This window comes from Thalassophryne amazonica, chromosome 15, assembly GCF_902500255.1.
Source record: "Thalassophryne amazonica chromosome 15, fThaAma1.1, whole genome shotgun sequence".
In the NCBI taxonomy this organism is placed as follows: Eukaryota; Metazoa; Chordata; class Actinopteri; order Batrachoidiformes; family Batrachoididae; genus Thalassophryne; species Thalassophryne amazonica.
The window spans coordinates 50255604-50279755 of record NC_047117.1 but is presented as its reverse complement, the minus strand read 5'-3'; the positions used below and the strand labels follow the sequence as shown (position 1 = coordinate 50279755).

The 24152-nt window shown below is 40.5% G+C and overlaps 1 protein-coding gene across 1 annotated transcript in view; it reads right to left on the bottom strand.

Moving 5' to 3' along the window:
• Positions 1-22461, bottom strand: part of LOC117526589 (RNA polymerase II elongation factor ELL-like) — a 40069-nt gene extending 17608 nt beyond the window's left edge. Inside the window, exons 1-9 of the mRNA XM_034188648.1 lie at positions 22324-22461; positions 20437-20482; positions 19344-19472; positions 18425-18580; positions 17740-17969; positions 17162-17286; positions 14461-14615; positions 10480-10543; positions 7084-7254 (exon numbers count right to left, since the gene is read on the bottom strand). Of these exons, the coding sequence (XP_034044539.1) occupies positions 7084-7254; positions 10480-10543; positions 14461-14615; positions 17162-17286; positions 17740-17969; positions 18425-18580; positions 19344-19472; positions 20437-20482; positions 22324-22461 (1214 nt within the window). The remainder of the gene's footprint in view (positions 1-7083; positions 7255-10479; positions 10544-14460; positions 14616-17161; positions 17287-17739; positions 17970-18424; positions 18581-19343; positions 19473-20436; positions 20483-22323) is intronic.
• Between the last annotated feature and the right edge of the window lie 1691 nt (positions 22462-24152).

Here is a 24152-nt window from a genome sequence, read left to right as displayed (position 1 = left end):
CCAAACATTACCAACTCCTAGAGCGAGCACACAGGCGACAGTGGTAAAGAAAAACTCCCTCTGATGATTTTGAGGAAGAAACCTCAAGCAGACCAGACTCAAAGGGGTTCCTCAAAGGGGGCCCAAACACTATGGTTCCTCATTTATTAATTGAGGCACCAAAGCTATATGCCGGCATTGTTTGTCTGTGGTTGGGTGAACAGTGTGAACGTCAGAAAAAAGTTTGTGCTGTACAATCCGAGCCCCTTGTGGCCTTTTGCGGTCAGTGCAGATTGGACCAAAGCTTCCACCTGTTGTATTACTCTTTTCCACCATACCAAAAAAAAACTTGAACCTAAACCCAGATATACTAAACTGAGGTTTTTGTGTACCGTTACACCCCTGCCACACACAGTAATACCGTTGAGTATCTGTAGGCACTTCCATTTTATTATTGATCTTACAATGTGAGTAATAACGTAATAGCTGATGTCTGACGGAGGAAAGGAGACACCATATCATGTCTTACGTATACAGGAGGACACATTGTTAATTTTGTTTGAAGCGTATACATGTTAGATTTGTTACAGATAAAAAGTTAATTTGTCTTTTGAACAACATGTGGCTGATGTGACTGTCTTTGAAGCCTTTTTGTCAATACAAGTTCATAATTTGTCTAAATGTAAAACTGTATTTCATAACCTTGGTATCAAACATATGGCCCAATAATAAAGTGGGAAAAAGAGAATATAAAAAAAGTGATTTTGAGGAGGATTGACCCACTAACATCATTATCATTTATTTCCAGACCTCTGTTTATAATTCTGTCAAACAGTTTTATTAAGGGTTTGATAATAGTTTCTACTTTGTTTTCACGCCTCCCGTTTTTGCTTCAGATTGTAATTCGTAAGGTGTCAGATAAGATTCAGTCTTTGCTTTGGATTTCCAGTTTGCTCTTGTGTGCCGATGACGTTGAGTGAAGGACTGATTGTTGGTTTTGTGGACGACACTGGATGGCAAAATGTTGACGAACCCTTCATCTAAAGGCCTCTACCTTTCACCCCGTGACTGACCAAACTGAAGACGTACCTGCAAAATAACTCGATAGCGCCCTCGCTGACTCATTCCTCTCGACGATGTTCATGTTACCTCTAGATTGTAGTCGCTGGATGTGTGGTGTTTGAAAAACCAGTATGTAAGGAATCGATTTGTATACTACTGTAATTTATGTGTCTGCCTGTCTGCAGTTTAAAATATTACAAATTGTGTAAAAATCTGTTCATGTGCTTCTTTTCAGTTTGGTTTACCATTACAGGATGTACATAATGATCATGTGCAGCGCACAGAAATAAATAGTTAACAGAAACCACAAGCAGTACGGAGGGTTTTATGTCTCTTTTTGTGGCTTTTTTCCTAGGCTTCTTCAAAGCCTAGGCACGTACCCTGTAGAATCCAATGAGTAGCCAGTCAGCCAGATCATCGCTCCCGTCTGATAGGCTAACTACAGGGATATCTCAAAAACTAATGCTCAGATTTCCTAGGCAGAGTGCTTTTCTACTTTAATAAGCTCACTGAGATTCTGAGACTAAAAAGAACTGATCTAAAATATCTGATTTTAAAACAATATTGGCAAGCTGCAAATCTTTAATGTTGACATTGTGCCAACAAATCAATTCACACTTGCTATTCACCAGTTTAAACACTAGAGGGATGCAATATTCTTTTTATAATGACTTTTTAATTGGCATTCAGCAATCACACACACACACACAAAAAATAACATTTTCAAGTGATGTATGTACTATCCTCCACTTGTGTGTCTGAAATGCTTCTTTTTAGGTTTATACGAGCGAAGCAATGTGCTTGCTCATGGACCACTGTGGCCCAAACAGGAAGTGCCAAATTTTGAATCCACAGTGAAACAGGAAATGTCAAACACTTCCTGGATGACAGACGAGATCCCGTGTAATCTCGCGGGGAACTCAGTGGCAAGTTCACACTGAAAAAGGAAGTTCTAAATTTTGAGTTCACACTTAAACAGGAAATGTCAAATGTTGAACACTTCCTGGCATGGGTGGAGCGAGCGCGGAGGCCAGGGTTGCGCTGGACTCCCCTGAAATCTGATTGGACACAGATGAATGACTTGTCACAGCACCACACGTCTTTTTGAAAAGCGCTGCATTTTGAAATCATGTGAGTCACATCGACTGCTAGGGTCCTCCTGTCCAGTAGTTGGTGCTATGTACCACAAAAAGTTTCTATTCCACCTTAGTAGAAGAAGAAAATGTTTGCCTCAGATATGTACTGAACACGTGTCGTTTGAACCATGGACTTCTAATGACACCAAACTATATTGGTGAGGTAAACGACCGTATTTATGCCAGAGAATGGGTTCCAGGTTGTTAAAGCAGCATTTCTCCTTTAATTCGGGTTGTCTTATATACACATGTTTAAGCTAACAGACAGCAGCTGGTTCATGCTCTGTTGGCTTATTAGTGCAGCAGATAACTGAAACAATCCTTCAAAAGATGATACAAGTATCAATTTCAGCACAAATACACCTTAGACATACACTTTTGGAAAAAAATGGACTGGCCACATGAATTTTCAGTAGGCAGCAGGTAGGGTTCAATTGAAGAATTACACCGGGTTGAAATTTAAAAATGCTCCAATCAAATTGAAAACTACACCACATTACTTGTTTGATCATAAATATTCCAAAAGGTATTGTGTGGACTATCTATGACTGAATTTTATGAGTTATGGGGTAAAAACAGCAAGAATGGTGACAAAGGTCAATTTCACTTTGTGCAGGGGGTCAAAAGTTAAAATGGCTCCAATTTTGGTAAAAATGATGTAAACTATTGGTTGAGCTAATAGGATTATAAATGAACAGTGTTGGATGCTTGGTCTCCAAAGTAAAGGTCAAACAGGTCAATGTCCATTGGTTTTTTGACATGTGACATATGTTACCTTGTAACATGACCTAAGCATGAACACATGATGCAAACTGCTACTTTTTAAAACCTGATTAACATAACCATAATTTGCAGAAGTTTTTACCAAGATTGGAGCAACTTTTGACCCCTGTACAAACTGAAACTGACCTTTGTTCACCATTTTTGCTCCTTTAACCTCATACCTTTTTCTAAAATATCTCCTTAAACTCAAACTGAAAGCAAATCTCGACAACTTGATATAAATTAATTAAAAATATAAAATCCAGGTTCCCGGTGAAGTGGTGTAGAGGAGGATTTTCTTAAAAAGAAGACCTGAACGTTCAACTACATTTGCCAGAAAGTACAATTGAGATGAAAGTCTAGATTTGATGTTTTGGTTAAAGAAACTTTGTATTTCTTCATAATTGATGTAAATAAAGTCCAAAACATATTCAGTGACTTGGAAATGTTCATGTTTCCATCCCTGATTGTCTGAAGAAAACTGGCAATAAACTGATTTATTATTTACAGGTATGCTTTCAGTTTGAGTTTGAGGAAGATAATTTTATAATTTTATAATCTTTATTTGTATTTTTTATATTGAAATGGCATAAACAAATTAAAATGTGTGAAATACCATTTTCCAATACTTTTGGAGGGCGCTGTATCCGAATCTTATGATGAGTTGCAAAATGAGAGTCGTATTATTACTGTTTTGTTTAAGAATGTTTAATTTTCACTGTTGCTGCACTTTGTGTGAAATCATTGTCATATCGTACTGATATGACAATACTGAGATTACGATAATTTGGCCATATTGTACAGCCCTACTGTCAACTAGCTGAAAACATTGAATTAATTTACATCTACATTTAAAAATGCTTAAAGTGCCAGGGAGTTAAGATAGCTGTAATAGGGCGGTCAGCTGAAAGGCAAAAAAAAAAAGAAAAATGCTTAAAAAGGCAAGGAATCTGGGGGGCAGAGCCTCCCCCAAAAGCTGAAAGGCAAAAACAGGAAAATGCTTAAAAAGGTGGGGGGGTCTGGGGCGGAACCCCCCAGAAGCTGAAAGGTTTTAGCCATGCTAATGCTCCCCCTGAAGTATTTTACTGAAAAAAGTCTGAAGGCCTAATGACAGGGTTTTAGATGGTGAGGAGCTTCCAGACATGTGAGAGGCAAATAAAGAAAAATGCTTAAAAAAGTATGATGAAATTTCACATATGTATGGATTATTCCGACACAACTGGTACAAAAATAGCTATACCTGTGCTGGATGGGATCACAGTATCAGCCCTTCTCTTCTTCTAACTAAGGGAATGAGCAAGGAAGTGTATCTCTCTTGCATTTTAATATCTTTATTAAGGATTTATTACGTAGTTTTGCAAAATGCTAATACCGGTGTTAGAGTCTTAGATTACAAAGTCAACACGTGTGTATGCTTATGATGTAACAGTACTGAGTTCAACGGCCCCAGGTCTCCACTCACTTATCAATGTCCTGCACCAGTTACACTGATGACTGGCTGTTTAATTTTGGTTTAAAGAAAACCCAGGTTTGTATCGTAGGAAAAAGCCTACTAAAAACCCCTCCTAAGTTTTAACTAAAGTCAGTGAAATTCATATACACACTAACATACCTACTTAGACAATAGGTATCAGGTGTGCTCACATTGGTGGGACAAATTCTGAGTTTTTGAAGATACTTGTTGTGGCCCCAGGCTTCAGTTGTTGGGCCATTGTTGTTTCTTTTGTATATTAATGATATATGTTTGGTTTCCAAGTACATAAGTTGTATTTATTTGCGGATGATACGACTGTGTTTTGTAGTGGGGATCATTTGGGACAGCTCCTGGACAAGATGGAGAACGAATTATATAATTTCAACAATGGTTTGATTTAAATAAATAAAATAAATTGGTTAGTACTGCAAAAGAAAATCAATTATGGCTCCATTTTGGTAAAACTAAGTGATCATATTTGGGAATAAGTCCAGGAACCTAAGCAACAATCTATTATTACATGATATTGAAACTGAAAGTGTAACAGATACAAAATTTCTTGATGTTTATAATGACGATAGATTAAGCTGGAAAACACATTTTAAATATGTTAAATCTAAAATGTCAAAGCCATTGCAATTCTGCATAAAGCCCAGGACTTCCTTTCCCAACATGCATAACCACTTTATCTTAATGCATTACTTGTTCCATATATGACATATTTTGTCGAGGTTTGGGGAAATACATATAGAACTAATACTAAAGTTTTTTCTGTTGCAAAAGAAATCTATAAGAATTATCAGTAATTAACCATATCAAGAGCCAACAAATCTGTTATTTGCTTGTCTGCAAATTTTAAAATTCTGGGACCTGGTTGACTATATTACAATCCACATTATGTATAAAGTCAAAAATAAGCTTTTGCCTCTTCATGCCCAGAGATCGGTTTAAAATGAGGGATTCCAGCTACAGTTTGAGAGGAACATTATTATTTGAGAAACTGAAGATCCATACTACTGTTAAAAGCATTGTGTTTCTGTCAGTGGTGTTAATATTGGAATAATTGTCCTGATAATATTAAAATTCTTGGTACATGGTTGGTTTTAAAAAGGCTTTACAAAAACAACATATTTACCCCGTTATAGTTTGAGGGATTAGGTTTACCATTTTTTTCATTGTTCACTATTACTTGTTTGGTTGTGTTTTGAAATTTCAGTGATTGATGAAGTCAAATTGTGCATGCAATTTCTTTTCTTTTTTTTTTGTATAGTTCTTATGGAATAATATATTATTATATATATATATATATATATATATATATATTATATATATATATATATATATATATATATATATATATATATATAGTATATATATATATATCATTCTTTATTTTAAAGGAGGGTGCTCATAAGCCTTGCTTCTGCCTTCACCCTCTCGGCCACACGGGTTCTCTGTACATTGTTTCTTTTATGTTTTGTTGTTGTCTTTGTTGTTGCTCATCTCTGTGCCGGATAAATAAATTCATTCATTCATTCATTTATTCAAAATGGAAAATACACAAAATAAATATTCTGTTCTTATAAACTTTATGTGCGAAAATAAATAAACAAATAAATAAATATTCCTTTCTTCCTTTAGTCCAGTCTGATCACACGCTGGTCTCCTGTGCTTGGTCATAATCTGCAATTCTCCCTTCATATGCGCCAGTTTATGGTGAAGATACACACATTTTTTCTTGTCTTCTCGATATCCAGGAAACCACTTCATAAAAAAACAAAAAACAAACAAAACAGTGAGACAAACTGTGTAATTATGTGTGGTGTCAACAATAGTACAATTAAACAGAAAAAGTCTTACTTTCTGATAGATTCTGTACTTTTCCACGACATCGTCCTGCATTCGCTATGGAAACAACAGAAAAAAAGTGTTAGAGACATAAATGTAATCTGTTGTCTGTCTAGTACTGGAGAGCACATAGTCAAGTCAGGGGATGGATACATGAACATTTCTAAATCACTAAATATGTTTTGGACATAATTTACCTCAATCCCAAAGAAATACAAACAGCACAGTGCTGTATGGTAATCTGTCTGTAGCAGGCAGTTCTCGAAAACTATGTGACCATGGAAGAAATAGACTAGTGAGGGAAGCCACCAATGGCAACTCTGAAGATGTTATAAGCTTCTGCAATGTGATTGAAAAAAACTGGGAACAGCGCAACTTTTGTCTGTTGACCTCCCCAGTGATTGAAGACCTTATACACGAAAATGGATCAAGTCTCAGCTGACATCTTTCATGTTTTTTTGGGCAAACTGAAGCTGAAAGTTCACATCTTTTGACGATGATCCTTTTTCTGTGCCCATTTTTGTTAATGAGAGAAGTAAATTAAGTCCAAGACATATTCATTGACTGGAAATGTTCATGTATCCATCCACTGACTTGTCTTAAGAAAACGGCCTCAGTAAATGAGGGACTGAATAAAAGCTACTGTATTCCTGAATCATGATTAATGTGATATTTTGTGAAACGCCTTGATTAAAGCTAAAAGTCTACAAACACATCTCAGTTGTTTTATTTTAACTCCACTTGTAGCGGTCTCCAGAAATGCAAACTGTCCCTGTCAAATTTCTTATGGACATGAGAGTTGACTGCTGGTCCAGACAGTACCTGATAAGCTTCGTCCCAGGAGGCAGCGTGTCCAGTTGAGAGCTCATCTGCACAAACATCTCTGTGGCAGCGGCGATCCGGTCATGAATAACTTGATATTCGTGATAGTTGGCATCAAACTCCTCCTCACATTTCTGCCGCTGCTCCGGTGATGTGATGGTGCGGTATTTGCTGAAAAACCAAAAATAGAGTTTATTGAACGCTATTCACCTGCTGCCATTTTTTTTTGTACCTTAATCTGTCAACAGAAAATCGACACTATTTCAATGAAAGTTTAATCAAATTATCAAATTAAAAAATAAAAAAATTTCTTTATAGTTATACTGCCTGGTATATGACAGTCACCTGATTTTTAGACTCAGATGAAAAAAAGCCAATGTTTCTGATGAATATAAACATACTATACTGTACAAGTACACCTAAGAGTAATTTTAAAACTGCTCCAGTCATGTTCTTATTGATAAATTGATTGATACAAAACTAAAGTCATTTCAAATGACAACTTTCTGGCTTAAGAAACACTATAAGAATCAGGAAAAAAAAATTGTGGCAATCAGTAACGGTTACTTTTTTAGACCAAGCAGAGGGAAAAAATATGGAATCACTCAATTCTGAGGAAAAAATTATGGAATCATGAAAAACAAAACAACGCTCCACACATCACTAGTATTTTGTTGCACCACCTCTGGCTTTTATAACAGCTTGCAGTCTCTGAGGCAAACAGTACTCTTTGGTTGTATGGCTGGGGGCCTGGCTGCCTTTTTGTTTCTGTCTTTTGTTTTTCCTTCCAGGTGGCTTGCATTTGGGACTGAGTGGCTGTGTTGCCGAGGTTATCAGGACCTCACCCTGATCACCTGCGGCTCGTCAGGACTCACAGCTGTGGTGCATCTATATGGATTGGAACATGGTGGCATTTAAGACTGGAGTATACAGTGTGTATTTGCCAGAGACTCGACCTTGTGACCAGACGGGTGAGATCGTCGTCTCGGGAGCCATCTCATCATCAGTGGATGCAGAGAACGTCCAGGGTTTGATGCACGGTCCTGTGAAAGAGGAGGGGGTGAGGTCTCACGCTCGTCAGCACACTTCCTGAGGTACGTTAGATTTTGTGACTAACGTTTATACAGTCAGTAAATGTGGTGTCCCTCACACCTTATTATATTGAGCTGTACGTTAGTCATGTATCGGCTTCCACTGCAGTGGAGTTTGTGAACTGGATGTTCCATGCCTGCAGGTTGGGAAGCTGATTAGTAATTAAGCCAGGAAGTGTTTGCTGTTTATGTACACCTTTGAGTGGTCTCTCTGTGTGTAGAGTGTGGACTCACATAATGGTTCCTTTTTCACAGACTCAGTTTGTTGCGGCCACCTGGGGGGTGTCGGCGGGGTCCTTGGGTCCGAACAGCTTCTGGCTCCGGACCGTTAGCGCTGCTGGGAGCGCACTGTATCACCACCATGCCAGACCGCACACTTTTGTTGTTTTGTATCACTTGTTATGTATTAAATTCAGTTATCCTTTGTACCGTGCTCTGCTTATTTCATACTGGGTCCTTCAAACGCTGGTCGGTTCTCCGAGCTGCGTCCGACACATAACACTCTTCATCAATCTGGCTCCAACTTTCTCTGATTGCTGTTGCCAGATCAGCTTTGCAGGTTGGAGCCTTGTCATGGACCATTTTCTTCAACTTCCACCAAAGATTTCAATTGGATTAAGATCCGGACTATTTTCAGGCCATGACACTGACCCTATGTGTCTTTTTGAAAGGAATGTTTTCACAGTTTTTGCTCTATGGCAAGATGCATTATCATCTTGAAAAATGATTTCATCATCCCCAAACATCCTTTCAATTGATGAGATAAGAAAAGTGTCCAAAATATCAACGTAGACTTGTGCATTTATTGATGATGTAATGACAGCCATCTCCCCAGTGCCTTTACCTGACATGCAGCCCCATATCATCAATGATTGTGGAAATTTACATGTTCTCTTCAGGCAGTCATCTTTATAAATCTCATTGGAACGGCACCAAACAAAAGTTCCAGCATCATCACCTTGCCCAATGCAGATTCGAGATTCATCACTGAATATGACTTTCATCCAGTCATCCACAGTCCACGATTGCTTTTCCTTAGCCCATTGTACCTTGCTTTTTTCTGTTTAGGTGTTAATGATGGCTTTCGTTTAGCTTTTCTGTATGTAAATCCCATTCCTTTAGGCAGTTTCTTACAGTTCGGTCATAGACGTTGACTCCAGTTTCCTCCAATTCGTTCCTCATTGTTTGTTGTGCATTTTCGATTTTTGAGACATATTGCTTTAAGTTTTCTGTCTTGACGCTTCGATGTCTTCCTTGGTCTACCAGTATGTTTGCCTTTAACAACTTTCCCATGTTGTTTGTATTTGGTCCAGAGTTTAGACACAGCTGACTGTGAACAACCAACATCTTTTGCAACATTGCGTGATGATTTACCCTCTTTTAAGAGTTTGATAATCCTCTCCTTTGTTTCAATTGACATCTCTCATGTTGGAGCCATGATTCATGTCAGTCCACTTGGTGCAACAGCTCTCCAAGGTGTGATCACTCCTTTTTAGATGCAGACCAACAAGCAGATCTGATTGATGCAGGTGTTAGTTTTGGGGATGAAAATTTACAGGGTGATTCCATAATTTATTCCTCACAATTGAGTGAGTCCATATTTTTTTCCCTCTGCTTGGTCTAAAAAAGTAACCGTTACTGACTGCCAAAAATTTTTTCCTGATTTCTTATAGTGTTTTTTAAAGCCAGAAAGTTGCCATTTGAAATTACTTTAGTTTTGTGTCATGTCTGTGATCTGCTTTTTTTCTACAAAAACTAAAAAACTGAATGAACATCCTCCGAGGGCCGGTGATTCCATAATTTTTGCCAGGGGGTTGTAGTTCTGAGTCTATTTATAATGTCGAAGCTTTTCATTAATTAATATATAGATATTCCTTGATTTGGGTTATATTCATATAATGACACTGCAGAACTGTTTTGAGATGTGTTTTTATTTATAAACAGCAGTTTCTTTTTTCTTTTTCATATCAAAACTAATGATTGATTAGGTTTGTATTCCTCATATTTCCAGTCGATGGACTGCAAAATGGTTTTATGAGTTGCCATTAAACAGCATGTGTGTTGACCAGATGCATGTAAAACATGTGCTTCTGTTTTTTGTTTTATTTTTAAATAAATCGCTTGGTAAGGTCAGTTGAGGAAAAGTAGGTGAGATTTTTCAGCACATCTAGAAAAGATCAAAAACAACTTGATGATTCTGTCACTCAAACTTCATTTCTGCAGCTGATTTCTAAGGTCAAATGCTTCCTGAAATGAGGAATGTACAGTGTGTACAAGGCTGAAACACAACGTTAATTAAACTTACTTGACATAGTCGGGGAGTGGAGTCGCTGAGGTTAAAGTGACTGTAGCTTTCTCTCCTGTGTGGCCTGAGGAGAGAAAGAAAAAATACAGACACAAATGGTTCAGTCAGTCTGCCAATAAGAATGTTGTAAACACCAGATGCATCAAGGCTAATGGAATTATTGATCACTATCTGTGATTAGAGGCCTGATCCAGGGCAGGCAGTGATGTCAGCAACCTGGGAGGAAGGAGGCAATGCTGCCTGCTGTGTCTCAGGGTCAAAGGTCACCCAGATGTGGAGGCAGCATTACACTCCTCACTCTCTTGTATGAAACAGGATGAACTGATGAACTGTACAGGTGTTGTCATCAACGTGTACAATTCATTCGGTTCACTGTCCCTGTTCAACCATGTTTTTGTCTGTTTTTTTTTTTTTTAACAAGATTACTCACAAACTAAGCCAGTAATTTTCAACAAACTTGGTGACACAGTTTGGCCTAATGGGGCTAAACTCATTTATAACAGCTGTGCACACATAAAACAAGAACTAAATGATCTGCACAATTTTAACACGTATGACTCATAAAAACAAATTAGTTGACAAAATGTTTGCAATATAAGACAGGATGTCTTTGGTCTCTCTCTCTCTCTGCAGCTGGAATGGCTTTGGATCAGATAAGCAGCTATTTAGGAAGGCTCAGATAAGGTGTATTACTAACATTGTGAGGCCAGGCAGATACCCATATATACAGTGTGGCAAAAAAGTATTTAGTCAGTCCCTGATTGTGCAAGTTCTCCTACTTGGAAAGATGAGAGAGGTCTGTAATTTTCCACATAGGTACCCTTCAACTATGAGAGACAAAATGAGAAAAAAAAAAAATCCAGGAAATCACAATGTAGGATTTCTAAATAATTTATCTGTAAATTATGGTGGAAAATAAGTATTTGGTCGATAACAAAAATTCAACTCAATACTTTGTAACATAATCCTTGTTGGCAATGACAGAGGTCAAACATTTCCTGTAAGTCTTCACCAGGTTTGCACACACTGTAGCTGGTATTTTGGCCCATTCCTCCATGCAGATCTCCTCTAGAGCAGTGATGTTTTGGGGCTGTCACTGGGCAACACAGACTTTCAACTCCCTCAACAAATTTTCTATGGGGTTGAGGTCTGGAGACTGGCTAGGCCACTCCAGGACCTTGAAATACTTTTTACAGAGCCACTCCTTCGTTGCCTGAGCGGTGTGTTTGGGATCATTGTCAAGCTGGAAGACCCAGCCACGTTGCATCTTCAATGCTCTCACTGATGGAAGGAGGTTTTGGCTTAAAATCTCATGATACATGACTCCGTTCGTTCTTCCCTTAACATGGATCAGTCGTCCTGTCCCCTTTGCAGAAAAACAGCCCCAAAGCATGATGTTTCCACCCCCATGCTTCACAGTAGATATGGTGTTCTTGGGATACAACTCAGCATTCTTCTTCCTCCAAACACGACGAGTTGAGTTTTTACCAAAATGTTCTATTTTGGTTTTATCTGACCACATGATATTCTCCCAGTCCTCTTTTGGATCATCCATATGCTCTCTGGCAAACTTCAGATGGGCCTGGACATGTACTGGCTTAAGCAGGGGAACACGCCTGGCACTGCAGAATTTGAGTCCCTCTCTGCGTAGTGTGTAGCCTTTGTTACTTTGGTCCCAGCTCTCTGCAGGTCATTCAGCAGGTCCGTCCATGGGATTTTTGTTCACCGTTCTCATGATCGTTTTGACCCCACAGGATGACATCTTGCGTGGAGCCCCAGATCGAGGGAGATTATCAATGGTCTTGTATGTCTTCTATTTTCTTACAGTTGCTCCCACAGTTGATTTATTCACACCAACCTGCTTGACTATTGTAGATTCACTCTTCCCATCCTGGTGCACATCTACAATGTTCTTCCTGGTGTCCTTTGACAGCTCTTTGGTCTTGGCCATGGTTGAGTTTGGAGTCTGACTGGTTGAAGCTGTGGATAGCTGTATTTTATACAGACAACGAGTTCCAACAGGTGCCATTAATACAGGTAACAGGTGGAGGACAGAAGCGCTTCTTAAAGAAGTTACAGGTCTGTGAGAGCCAGAAATCTTGCTTGCTTGTGGGTGACCAAATACTTATTTTCCACCATAATTTACAAATAAATTCTTTAAAAATCCTACAATGTGATTTTCTGGATTTTTTTCTCATTTTGTCTCTCAAAGTTGAAGTGTACCTATGATGAAAATTACAGACCTCTCTCATCTTTCTAAGTAGGAGAACTTGCACAATCAGGGGTTGACTAAATACTTTTTTATCCCACTGTGTGTGTGTGTGTGTGTATATATATATATATATATATATATATATATATATATATATATATATATATATATATATATATATATAAATATATACGAGGTCTGTTAGAAAAGTATCCGACTTTTTATTTTTTTCAAAAACCATATGGATTTGAATCACGTATGATTGCATCAGCCAAGCTTGAACCTTCATGCGCATGCGTGAGTTTTTTCACCCCTGTCGGTTGCGTCATTCGCCTGTGAGCAGGCTTTGTGTGAGCACTGGTCCACCCCTCTCGTCGTTTTTTTATTGCGAATAAATGTCTGAATGATTTGGAGCTTTGCTGCATCAATTTTTTTCCATAAACTGTGAGAGACCTCCAGGTAAACACCGTTCGGAAAATTAATATGGCTTTCAGGGACGATTTTATGGGGATTACACAGATTAAGGAGTGATCCAGACGGTTTAAAGACCACCCACAACTGCTGAGAGCGCGCCACGCTCCGAGCGCCGATCGACAGGCTCAAACCCCGCTGAAACAACCAGATCATTTCCAACGTGAAGGCTTTGTTGATCCGGGATGTCGTCTGACTTTCACAAAAAGGCAGAAGACGTGGATATCAGCACTTTTTCGGCACATTCCACTGTTACAGGAGTTTTTGTCATGGAAAGAAAAGCGGAGGGACGCGCCACGGAGCCGTTCATTACGCGGCACAAAACCACCTCCATGTTGGTCTCACAGGACGGCTTTCAGGTGGATTTCAAATGGCTGTCGGTTGCTTTTCAGTCGTGCGATTATCCGAGAAATTGAGCATGAGCTGGACATGCCCCAACATGTCCTGTGAGGCTTCATCACGGCGTTGCTTTGCGCCATGCGGCTCCACCGCGACGCGCGGAACTCCTCCGCACGTCTGTCTCAATGTGCCGAAAAAGTGCTGATGTCCACGTCTTTTCACAATTCCTGTGCTAGTCAGACGACATACCGGATCAAGACAGCATCCAGTTTAGAAATGAACGGCACAGTCCACTGTTACAGGAGTTTTTGTCATGGAAAGAGGAGCGGAATTCCGGGTTTGAGCCTGTCGATCGGCGCTCGGAGCGCAGCACGCTCTCAGCAGTTGTGGGCGGTCTTTAAACCGTCTGGATCACCCCTGAATCTGTGTAATCCCATAAAATCGTCCCTGAAAGCCATATTAATTTTCCGAACGGTGTCCACCTGGAGGTCTCTCACAGTTTCTGGAAAAAAATTGATGCAGCAAAGCTCCAAATCGTTCAGACATTTATTCGCAATAAAAAACCGACGAGAGGGGTGGACCAGTGCTCACACAAAGCCTGCTCACAGGCGAATGACGCAACCGACAGGCATGAAAAAACTCCCGCATGTGCACGAAGGTTCAAGCTTGGCTGATGCAATCACACGTGATTCAAATCCATATGGTTTTTGAAAAAAATAAAAAGGTCGGATACTTTTCTAACAGACCTCGTATAAATATCACGTGGATGCATCAGACAGATTACTACTTGCAGGAGGTGGGGGGTGGGGTGGACCACCTGTCTGCCTGGTTTGTTGCCGATTGAACAACCATAGCGTAGTGATGCAATGTCCTGTGCGTCAGTACACGATCCCAGATCTGACTTTTTTGTTTTATTTAAAATACACTCTGTGAAGGCTTTGGTCAAACCAGAAACAGACCTTTGTGTAGGTATGCAGAGGACAGGGCTGAGATGTGGGGGTTTCCAGAAGTCCCAACTCCGTGAGAGGGCATCTGTGAAGGCACAGGTTGGACAGATGTCTTCTGTTTTTTTGAGTTGAGATTGTGGGACAGGTCTGGGTGTGATGGCCGTTTCCTGGAAAAACAAAAAACAACAAAAAACAAAAAAAATGAAGGCCATAGCACCTTCAGTGGGACAGTCATTTTAAAATGAGGTGTCAAGAAAAAGAAAAAACAGAAAACATATATGAGTCACAAAGCAAGTGGATCAGGAGGAATTATTCATTTTGACGTGGCTTTCAGAAGAAAATATCTGAATACAAAAACACGCTGGAGAAAAAAACCCAGGTTTTTTTCATGTCCTCTTTTATTGCTTTGGAGAAACGATCTGCAAAAGGCAGCCACAAAGACTGAACACAGTCTAGTCAGGGAACATGAGAACAGAACAATAGCAGCAGATTTCCCCTGTGTTGGACCAAAACTTCTTCTGTCAATCTGCTTCCTTCATCTCGTTCCTCAAAAAACACCACAGAACAAGCCACAAGCACAAGCACCCCCCCCCCCCAATCTGGTTCACACAACACTATCAACCATGTGATTGTCACTGAGCTCAGGACCATTTTTCCCCCCTTTAATCTCAATCACTGAAATATGACAGAGAGTGTCCTGAGAAATCAAATCCAGTTTACAGTATGTATCTCAGTTGTATCACACTTGGTACTCTGTTTTCTGAGTACAGCTGTGTTTTACACTTAGCAGGGATTAACAGAGAGGGGTTGTGTGTTTAGTAAATGCTGCTGCCACTTTTTCCTCAAAATGCTCATGAAGCGTGTGAGGATTTCTCAAACAGAGAAAAGGTACGAGCGAAGCTGCGGAGGCTCAACCTGAAGAGCTCGGCCATGCTATTCTGAACCGTCCGTGCTAATGCCACCGAGGAACACATTTTCCGATGCTTTGATGTGTCCAGTAACAGATTCATCAGTGGAGAGACGGCGTCATTTAGAATCTCCACTTTCCACTTTCAAAAGACTTCTAGATTAACTCGGTGGCCTTTCTGTGCCAACACCAGCAGCATTAAAACACATCAATTAGTGGAGCAGATAACTGTAACAATTGTTAATTTCTGGAAACAAGCACCAAAACTGGTACACATACACCTTAGATATTATTCTTTTGTAGAAGCACAGCCACCTAAATTTTCAATAGGCCGGGGGAATTACACAGGGGTCAAAATTTAAAAATGCTCCAATCATGCTGAAAACTATACCACATTATTATCACTTTACTGAGGCGTTGCTAGGCGGTATCGTAGATTTACGTTGACGCTACTTGGCTATACCCGCCCGCTGTGTGTAAACAAATGACGTCATAGCGCGCAGCCCAAGAACTGTCCGCAGAGGAAAAAAAAACTGTCCGCAGAGGAAAAGATGAAACGGCGAGAAGTGTGTTTTGGTCCCAATATGGATATTCCGGATGATTTTCTCATGGATAGTATGACAATGAACAGCAGCTAAAGCAGCCAGCTTGATGAAGGCGCACTGCCGTATTTGGAGAGCAGCTCGCGCGCCAGGCGACAAGGCAGAAGTTAAGTGAGCCAACTTTTTATGTACGCGTTACGTGTTGTGTATCTCAGTAAAAAGTGATAATAATGCAAATAACATGCTGTTGTCGTGCGGTATGCATTTTTCTGAGTCCCTCCGTCCATCCCGTCGCCCAAAATGACAGCTATTCGCCCTCGTCTAACTCGGGCGAATGGCTGTCATTTTGGGCGACAGGGCATGGACGTCGGGCCTCTTGAAAATGCATACTGCCCTCCAAAAGCATGTTATTGTATTATTATTTGTCTGATCATGAAGATTCCAAAAGTGTATAGTTTGGACTATCTATCACTGAATATTATGGAGTTATGGGGTAAAAACAGCGAGAATGGTGACAAAGGTTAATTTCAGTTTGTACAGGGGTCAAAAGTTAAAGTTGATCCAATTTTGGTAAAAAGTGGTGCAAATTATTGGTTGCGTTGATAGGATTAACAAATTGAATAGTTTTGTCTGTGTTGAATGCTTGGTCTGTAAGGTAAAGGTCAAACAATGTCAACGTCCATTAGATTCTATGTCATGCGACATATGTTACCCCAAACCATGACAACTGAGCAAGACACATGGTGCAAACTATTCCTTTTTAAAACCCCATTAACTCTACCAATAATTTGCATCATATTTTACAATAATTGGAGCAACTTTAACTTCTGACTCCTGTACAACTGAAACTGACCTTTGTCACCATTCTTGCTATTTTTACCCCATAACTCCATAAAATTCAGCCATAGATAATCCAAACTATACCTTTTTGGAATAGTTATGATCAGACACATAATGTGGTGTAGCTTTCAATATGATTGGAACATTTTTTAATTTTGACCCCTGTGCAATTCTTCATTGACCTCTATTTGGCCCCCGATTAAAAATTCAAATGGCTAACGTTATTTGTCCACCAAACAAATTTTGGTGCTTGTAACCAGATTTGAACAATTCCTCCGCAAATACTGTATTCTGTTATCTGCTGCACTAAATCCCTTAGTCTCTCCTGTGCTATGTGCCAAAACCTGTCACAAAACTAGGATTCAAGACTCCAAAATGTTCTTCTGTAAAGCTAAAAGCAGAGAATTTCCACAAAACTACTCACCTACTCAGGAGCCTGTCAATGAGCTGTTTTTCCTCATTCTTATAGCCAGGCCAGTCTCTCTGGATGTGTGTAAACAGCTCAGGCTTCAGACAGTAGCAGTCAGCAGCTGGGTTCCAATTGCTGACCTAAAGGTCAAAGAAAAAAGAAACAGTTATTCCAGCAGAAGTAGACAGAACACAGCATCATCTTGGAGAGAGTCTGGTTGAGGTTCTGGAAGCGTCGTGCAGTCATAAACCCACATTAAAGTAAAAAAAAAAAACACACCGTTCTGCCCTCAGTGTCTCTACAGAACTGGATCTATATTGTTTAACAAAATGTTGTTCCTCCAGAATGATACAAACCATTCACTTTAAATTTTCAGACATCAGATCCCAGCTGGAGACACCCCACTGCTCTCCTGTCAAAACACAGTCTTCTCCTCCACAGGTAGTTAACGTACAGCCTTAATTACAGCTAACAGTCATATTAATGTTTCTGCTTGTGTAAGGTGTCTTGGCATTTTCTTTAACGGTTGCATTTGAAAGTATTTAGTGTCTAGTCAGCGGTGTATTTACACAGCAAAGTGCCAGATGTCTCACCTCCTCCAACACTAAGGTCAGCTCAGCCGTGTCCTCTGAATCAGCTCGCTCTCTCTCCAACCACAGCACCAGATCAGATTTTTTGTGTGGCCTTAAAGCGAGCCGATGAACAACCCGTTCCCTCAAGGGCCGGTGTGCCACAGGGGTGAGAACCTGGCTCCTCTTGCTGCTGCTGCTGCTGCGTGAGCCTGGCATTAGATTCTGCTTCCTCTGGACCTTTCCAAACATACCTGAAATGAAAACAAAAGAGGGCCAGACAGTGAATTTCAACATGAAATTTGTGAAAGATAAGGGCAGGTTTCTTTTAACACAGATGAGCAAAACGCTAAATAAGTATGTAATCTACAGCCTGGCCAACATGTCCCTCCTAATCCAAGCTTAAATCCAGTTATATAAATGACACCCTAACATTGAAGAGCAAAGACAGACAGATCTACACACATCTGAATAGACCCTTTCCATTTTCTCTCTTTTTTAAAGCATGAATAGCTGCAATTCAGCGCTTTGATCAATTATGTGAAAACTTCCACACCGTATGGCAGGATATCAGCAGGATATCAGCAGGATGCAATAGTTTGGAAGCTTTCTGGCAACATGAAAACTCCCTGTTATTTGCCCTTGATCCCTACGTGCTTGGTTAGAACACGTAACAGCTTGGAGAGAAACACATTAATAAACATCTTACTTGGTCTCCACTTGATCTCAATTGCTGAGCGTTTCCGGTTGGCTTTCTCCATCTGAGACAAGGATCCCCGTATAGTCTGGTAGGACTGTTCTGTGGCACAAGCCATCATCTTGCCCTGAATATGGCCCATGCTCTCCAGGTGGTCCCTGTCTTCCCTGTGGGGAGAAGTGAAAAAAGGGGGAGACCTTTTAGAGTTTAAACTTAGAAATTCTTCTGATTCTTCTTCAAATTGTTCTGTAATTTATGTGTATAGCATGGCCCAAGCAGAGGGTCACCCCTTTGAGTCTGGTCTGCTTGAGGTTTCGTCCTCAGAGGGAGTTCTTCCCTTACCACAGCTGCCTTGAGGGTTAGTAAGGTTAGACCTTACTTGTGTGAAACGCCTTGAGGCAACTCTTTTGTGATTTGGCACTATATAAATGAAAATAAATTGAAAATTGTGAAAAATTTAAATTGAAAATTCTCTGGTTCAGCTCAGTCAGTTAGCCAAATGTAATTGAGATTCTGGCAAAATGTGGCATCACATGACATATGCATGCACAGACGCACAGCTGGTTGTGAACGTCTCCTTTCTGCATGCAAATTCCCAACCCGTGTTTATAAATCATCTCTTCAAATAACAATGTGTCCAGTTAAGGAGGTTAAAACACTTCTGAGCTACGGTCCAAATTCAGCAGCATTAATATAACCTTTTCATTGACCTTTTGACCCCACATGGCCACAAACGCTGCCTCGCTGTTCTCAGTTATTACTGGTCACACCTTTGTGGCAGAAGCCTCTGGGTGTTGCAGTCATATTTGAATAGAACCTAATGTGTGTTATTGCCCTAATAGAGGGGTGAGTGACTAGTACAGCCTTGTGGTGTCAGTCTTTGAATTCCATTTGCAGATGAGCGTGAAAGCAGTTGTGAGTGCTGTTTATCCTGAGACGTACTGGTGAATGCATTCAAAACTGGACTGTGGGTTCTCCCCGCCATCACTGGACATGTTGAACCTGATGATTTCTGTGGCATCAGGGGCATCCGGGGTCGGCGCTGGAATCTTCATGTACCACATAAGAGAAAAAATGAGAAACATTTTGGAGAGTGAAATATGTATGACAAGAGCCTAAGAAAAAAACATAAAGACACTGATGTGTCGGTAAAAAAGGCCGTCTGGAAATCATCATCATTGACCTGTACTTCTCAAAGATGTAGTCTGATGTGATGTAGTCTAATTTAAGAGCTGAAAAACTGTTCATAAATTTAACCGCCTCAGCAACTTACTGAAACAGGTAAGTGCAATCCTCAATTGTTGCTTTGTTTTTTCCCCTTACGCACTGAATATGACCTAAATAATCTCCACCTTGGACCAATCACTGAAGCTAAGCAGAACCTCCCAGGTCAAAGTTGATGACCTGCAGACAGTTATGAGAGGAGCCTTTCTGAAAGACAAATCCTGACTATAGAGTCACGGACAGCTTGTACTTGAGCAATCTGTAGATCCCCGGTACCTCTGTTAGAAACCAGGTTCATAAAAACGACTCAAAAACCGACCAAAAACCTCAAAGACGATTCAACATAGAAAGTCATTAATCAACAGGTAACATGTCGTTTAATACAAAGTGGACAGAAACTCTTTTTCATCCTGCCTACAGCTGAGATTGAGCAGGAAAATGGACTGTTCAATAAATTTGTTCATAGTGTGACTTAGATTCAGAAAACAAAAAAAGAAGTGATTATCACTCATCCTTTCCCTGCATGACAATCACCTTACTGATGCACAGGTTGAACCAAGACTGTACGGTGTGAAGAATAAGAATGTATAGAAAATAACCATTCATAGAAGCCATATCCTCTGCAATATCTTGAAGTTTTAACACTTGTTAATTAAAAGTGGATGTGTGCACATGTGTAATGGATGCTTAATAATCAATATGTAGAGAAACTGTCACGAGTGTGCTCCACCACAAGCCAGAACTAACTGCAGCGTTCAATTTCAGAGGCACTACGGGGAGAATGAATAAACAACTTACCACCTGGTTCTCCTTGAAGCAAATCGTTGGCTGGTTTGATAGTGAAGTCTAAGAAGACAGAGAGGAAGCACAAGCTTATTATGAAGTCAAACATCACAGTAAAACAGTGCTCATATTCAGCTTGAGCAGTTAATACGTAGAGTGAAAATATTAAGCCTTGTTCAGTAGATTTCTCAGTAGCAAATGAACCATAAAACTTTCCTCATGAACTGTCAAACGGTGCTATTAATGCTCGTCCCAGCACGCTTTAAAGTGACAACTGTGGTGATCTTTAAGTATACAGCCACAGGTCACCAACCCAACTCCTGGAGAGCTCCTGCCTTGCATGTTGGGCAATGCTATGGTAACGGAATTACAGTCACAGCAAATTTTTAAATGTCAAGCTAAAATATGGCCTAATTTTCCTCATTGTAGTTCTGTTTCCAGGTGGTATAGAGGAGGATTTTCTTTCACCAAAACATCAAATCAAGGCTTGTTGTGTCCAGGTCCATCCACGGTTCTCACACCATCTGTACCTGCTGCAGGTGGACCATATACAATTATAGACTTTTGATGAGGTGGCCTTGGTGAACCCCATCCTGACCAGGTCCGCATAATCACGGGTACACTAAAATTAAAAGTCTATAACTGATTTATTATATGGTAAACAAGAAAATTGGGAGTTTGTCAAACATACTAAAACTGAAGAATCAATCTCAAGTTTCAGCTCTTTATTATTACTGTCATACTGCACCAACAGGTCCAAAATACTTCATGAGCACATGTGGTGTCATGATGACGCAGGAATGTCTGCGTCAGGTGCGCGCAGCACGGGGCAGAGAGAAGGTGAGAACGCAGCCTGCAGGTTCTCTGCACAGAGGAATCAGAGCGCAGTTTGGCTGCAGACTGTGCACTTTGATTTCTCTTCTAGTTCATATTTGTGCTGAGCTGCAGGTCTGCGATCTGAGTTCTGTTATAGTTTATCTTTCCTACTTTGACCGCGAGATGCGTGTGTGAGATGCGCACGTGCGAACGAACCGTCGAGTAAATGTTGAGATGTCTGGAGTTATACATGATGTGGACATGTCCTGTCAATCAGTCTGTGAGCAGGACTTTTATGGACTGTATTTAAACACATTTGTGAGAGAAGACCGAGGAGCTGCTGCAGCCAGCAGCATTTTTTTTCTGTGCCCTTAGTTTTTACTGCATTGTGTACATGGTGTCGTCATGACGACGCACATCGCAACTTGAAGCGGGCCAAAGTAGGCGTTGTATCGCGTTATCCGATTGGTCGTTATCGATAGAAGGCGTCGCTCGATTGGCTAGTGCTACGCTGCACGCGAGGTGTACTCGGGTCCACCAGCGGTCAACTCAGCATGTGGTACAGCTCAGAAAGTAGCGAATGGACCAATCAGAAGTTGGCAAAATCACATACCATATAATAATCCCTTTTATTGACTTTGGAGCGCTTGCCCCCTCGTGGTCTTTTCCAGACACCACAGTCTCATCATCAGCAATTACAGATTTATGTATGTTATGTAGAATTGCGGTTCAAATTAAATCAATAAAAAAAAAAAAAAAATCAAATCAAATCCAGGTCCAGGATGCAGCTCCTCCAGATGACAGCTTCTTTACTCAATTTTATCAGCAAAATTACACAAAAACAATCTTTTAAAAATCAATTTAATGACTGTAATCCAAAATCACAGACTTTTACAGCTTTGGCCATTTTTATTCATTCATTTTTTTAAAAAAGTTTATCTTTAAAGCCTTTTTAAAAACCTGTTTCCTCGTAACTGACAAATAAAATCCTTTTGTTTTACAGGAAAACAACAAGCAGGTAGATATTTTCTTCAGAGTTGTTGGAAGTTGGAAATAAAATCAAAAGTTAAGGCTACAGTGGTTCTTACCTTCAGGTTCTGGTAGGTTTCCAATATCTGGACCGCGCTGTCAGTCAGCTTAATGTTGTACAAACTTTGGTTGGTGATGTTTTTGCTGATTTGAGCACCTGAGAGACCATAACTATGCTCCTGCCTCAACACTGCCATCTTCACAATGGCGACTTCTTCTGAGGACTAACTGCCGTTTTATTTACATTGGCAACGTGCTCAAACGTCACGCGCAGAGGGGGGGCGGGGGTGGAGCGTCTGGGCGGAGCGTAGAGGGTGTAGGTGAAGATGGGGCGTGTGGGCGGGGCGTTGCGCGTGGTGGCTTCCACACTCCGTACAAACCGCTGAAGCAAACAGGCAGCCATCTTACCACTCCCAAGTTATGCGGACTGCAGACGCGCGGCCATCTTACCACTCCCAAGTTATGTGACCTGCACATTGACTGCTTATGAGAACGTCAACAATTTTGAGTAATAACCGAGCTGATTCTCTGATTCCCTTCTTTTTGCTCTCCAGTTAATGTAAATCCCGCCTAATCTAGTATGTCTACCATGATTAGGTATTTGATTTATTTCCTTTCTTTCTTTTAGTACTTTGACACATTCTCCCCTTCTATTCTCAATTACTCATATCTCACTGGGTCAAATACTCAGTTCTAAAAAATATGATTCTTTAATCAAAGTTTATACAAGTTTTGTGTAATCTTATATATATATATATATATATATATATATATATATATATATATATATATATATATATATATATATATATATACGTGGTGTGTCCATAAAGTAACGGTCGTTTTATTTTTTTTTAAAAACTATATGGATTTCATTCATGTTTTTACGTCAGACATGCTTGAACCCTCGTGCGCATGCGTGAGTTTTTCCACGCCTGTCGGTGACGTCATTCGCCTGTGAGCACGCCTTGTGGAAGGAGTGGTCCCGCCCCCTCGTCGGATTTTCATTGTCTGGAAATGGCGGAATGAAAATGACTTTTTTTCCATCAGAATTTTTTCAGAAGCTGTTAGAGACTGGCACCTGGAAACCATTCAAAAAGGTTATCTGGCTTTTGGTGAAAATTTACAGGCTTCACAGAGAATAAGGACTTTAACTAGAGCTTTAAGGACCCCTTTAAGGACGGTCGGTGTGCCGTGCTCCGAGCTGCGACGTCGCGGCACAAACCGCTGGATCATTTCTAAGCTGATGGCTCTGTGGATACGAGACCGTCGTGTGCTCTTTCTCTGGTTATCACAAGAGCTGGACATCAGCCATTTTCCGTCAGATTTCACTTTTAACAAGAGATTTTGTCATGGAAAGCCGCGCGAAGGCTTCGCACGTCACGACCGATTCGCTGATGAAGCGAGACAAAGGAACACCTCCGTTTCGGAGTGTTAGAGGACAAGTTGGGAAATGCCTATCTCGGCTTTCAGTGCTTACCAGTCGAGTGAGTATAAGAGAACTTGTGGAGAGCTGGACATGTCCAAACTTGTCCTCTAACACTCCGAAATGGAGGTGTTCCTTTGTCTCGCTTCATCAGCGAATCGGTCGTGATGCGCGAAGCCTCCGCGCGGTTTCCATGACAAAATCTCTTGTTAAAAGTGAAATCTGCCGGAAAATGGCTGATGTCCAGCTCTTGTGATAACCAGAGAAAGAGCACACGACGGTCTCGTATCCACAGAGCCATTAGCTTAGAAATGATCCAGTGGTTTGTGCCGCGACGTCGCAGCTCGGAGCGCGGTGCACCGGCCGTCCTTAAAGGGGTCCTTAAAGAGGTCCTTAAAGCTGTAGTTAAAGTCCTTATTCTCTGTGAAGCCCGTAAATTTTCACCAAAGCCAGATACCTTTT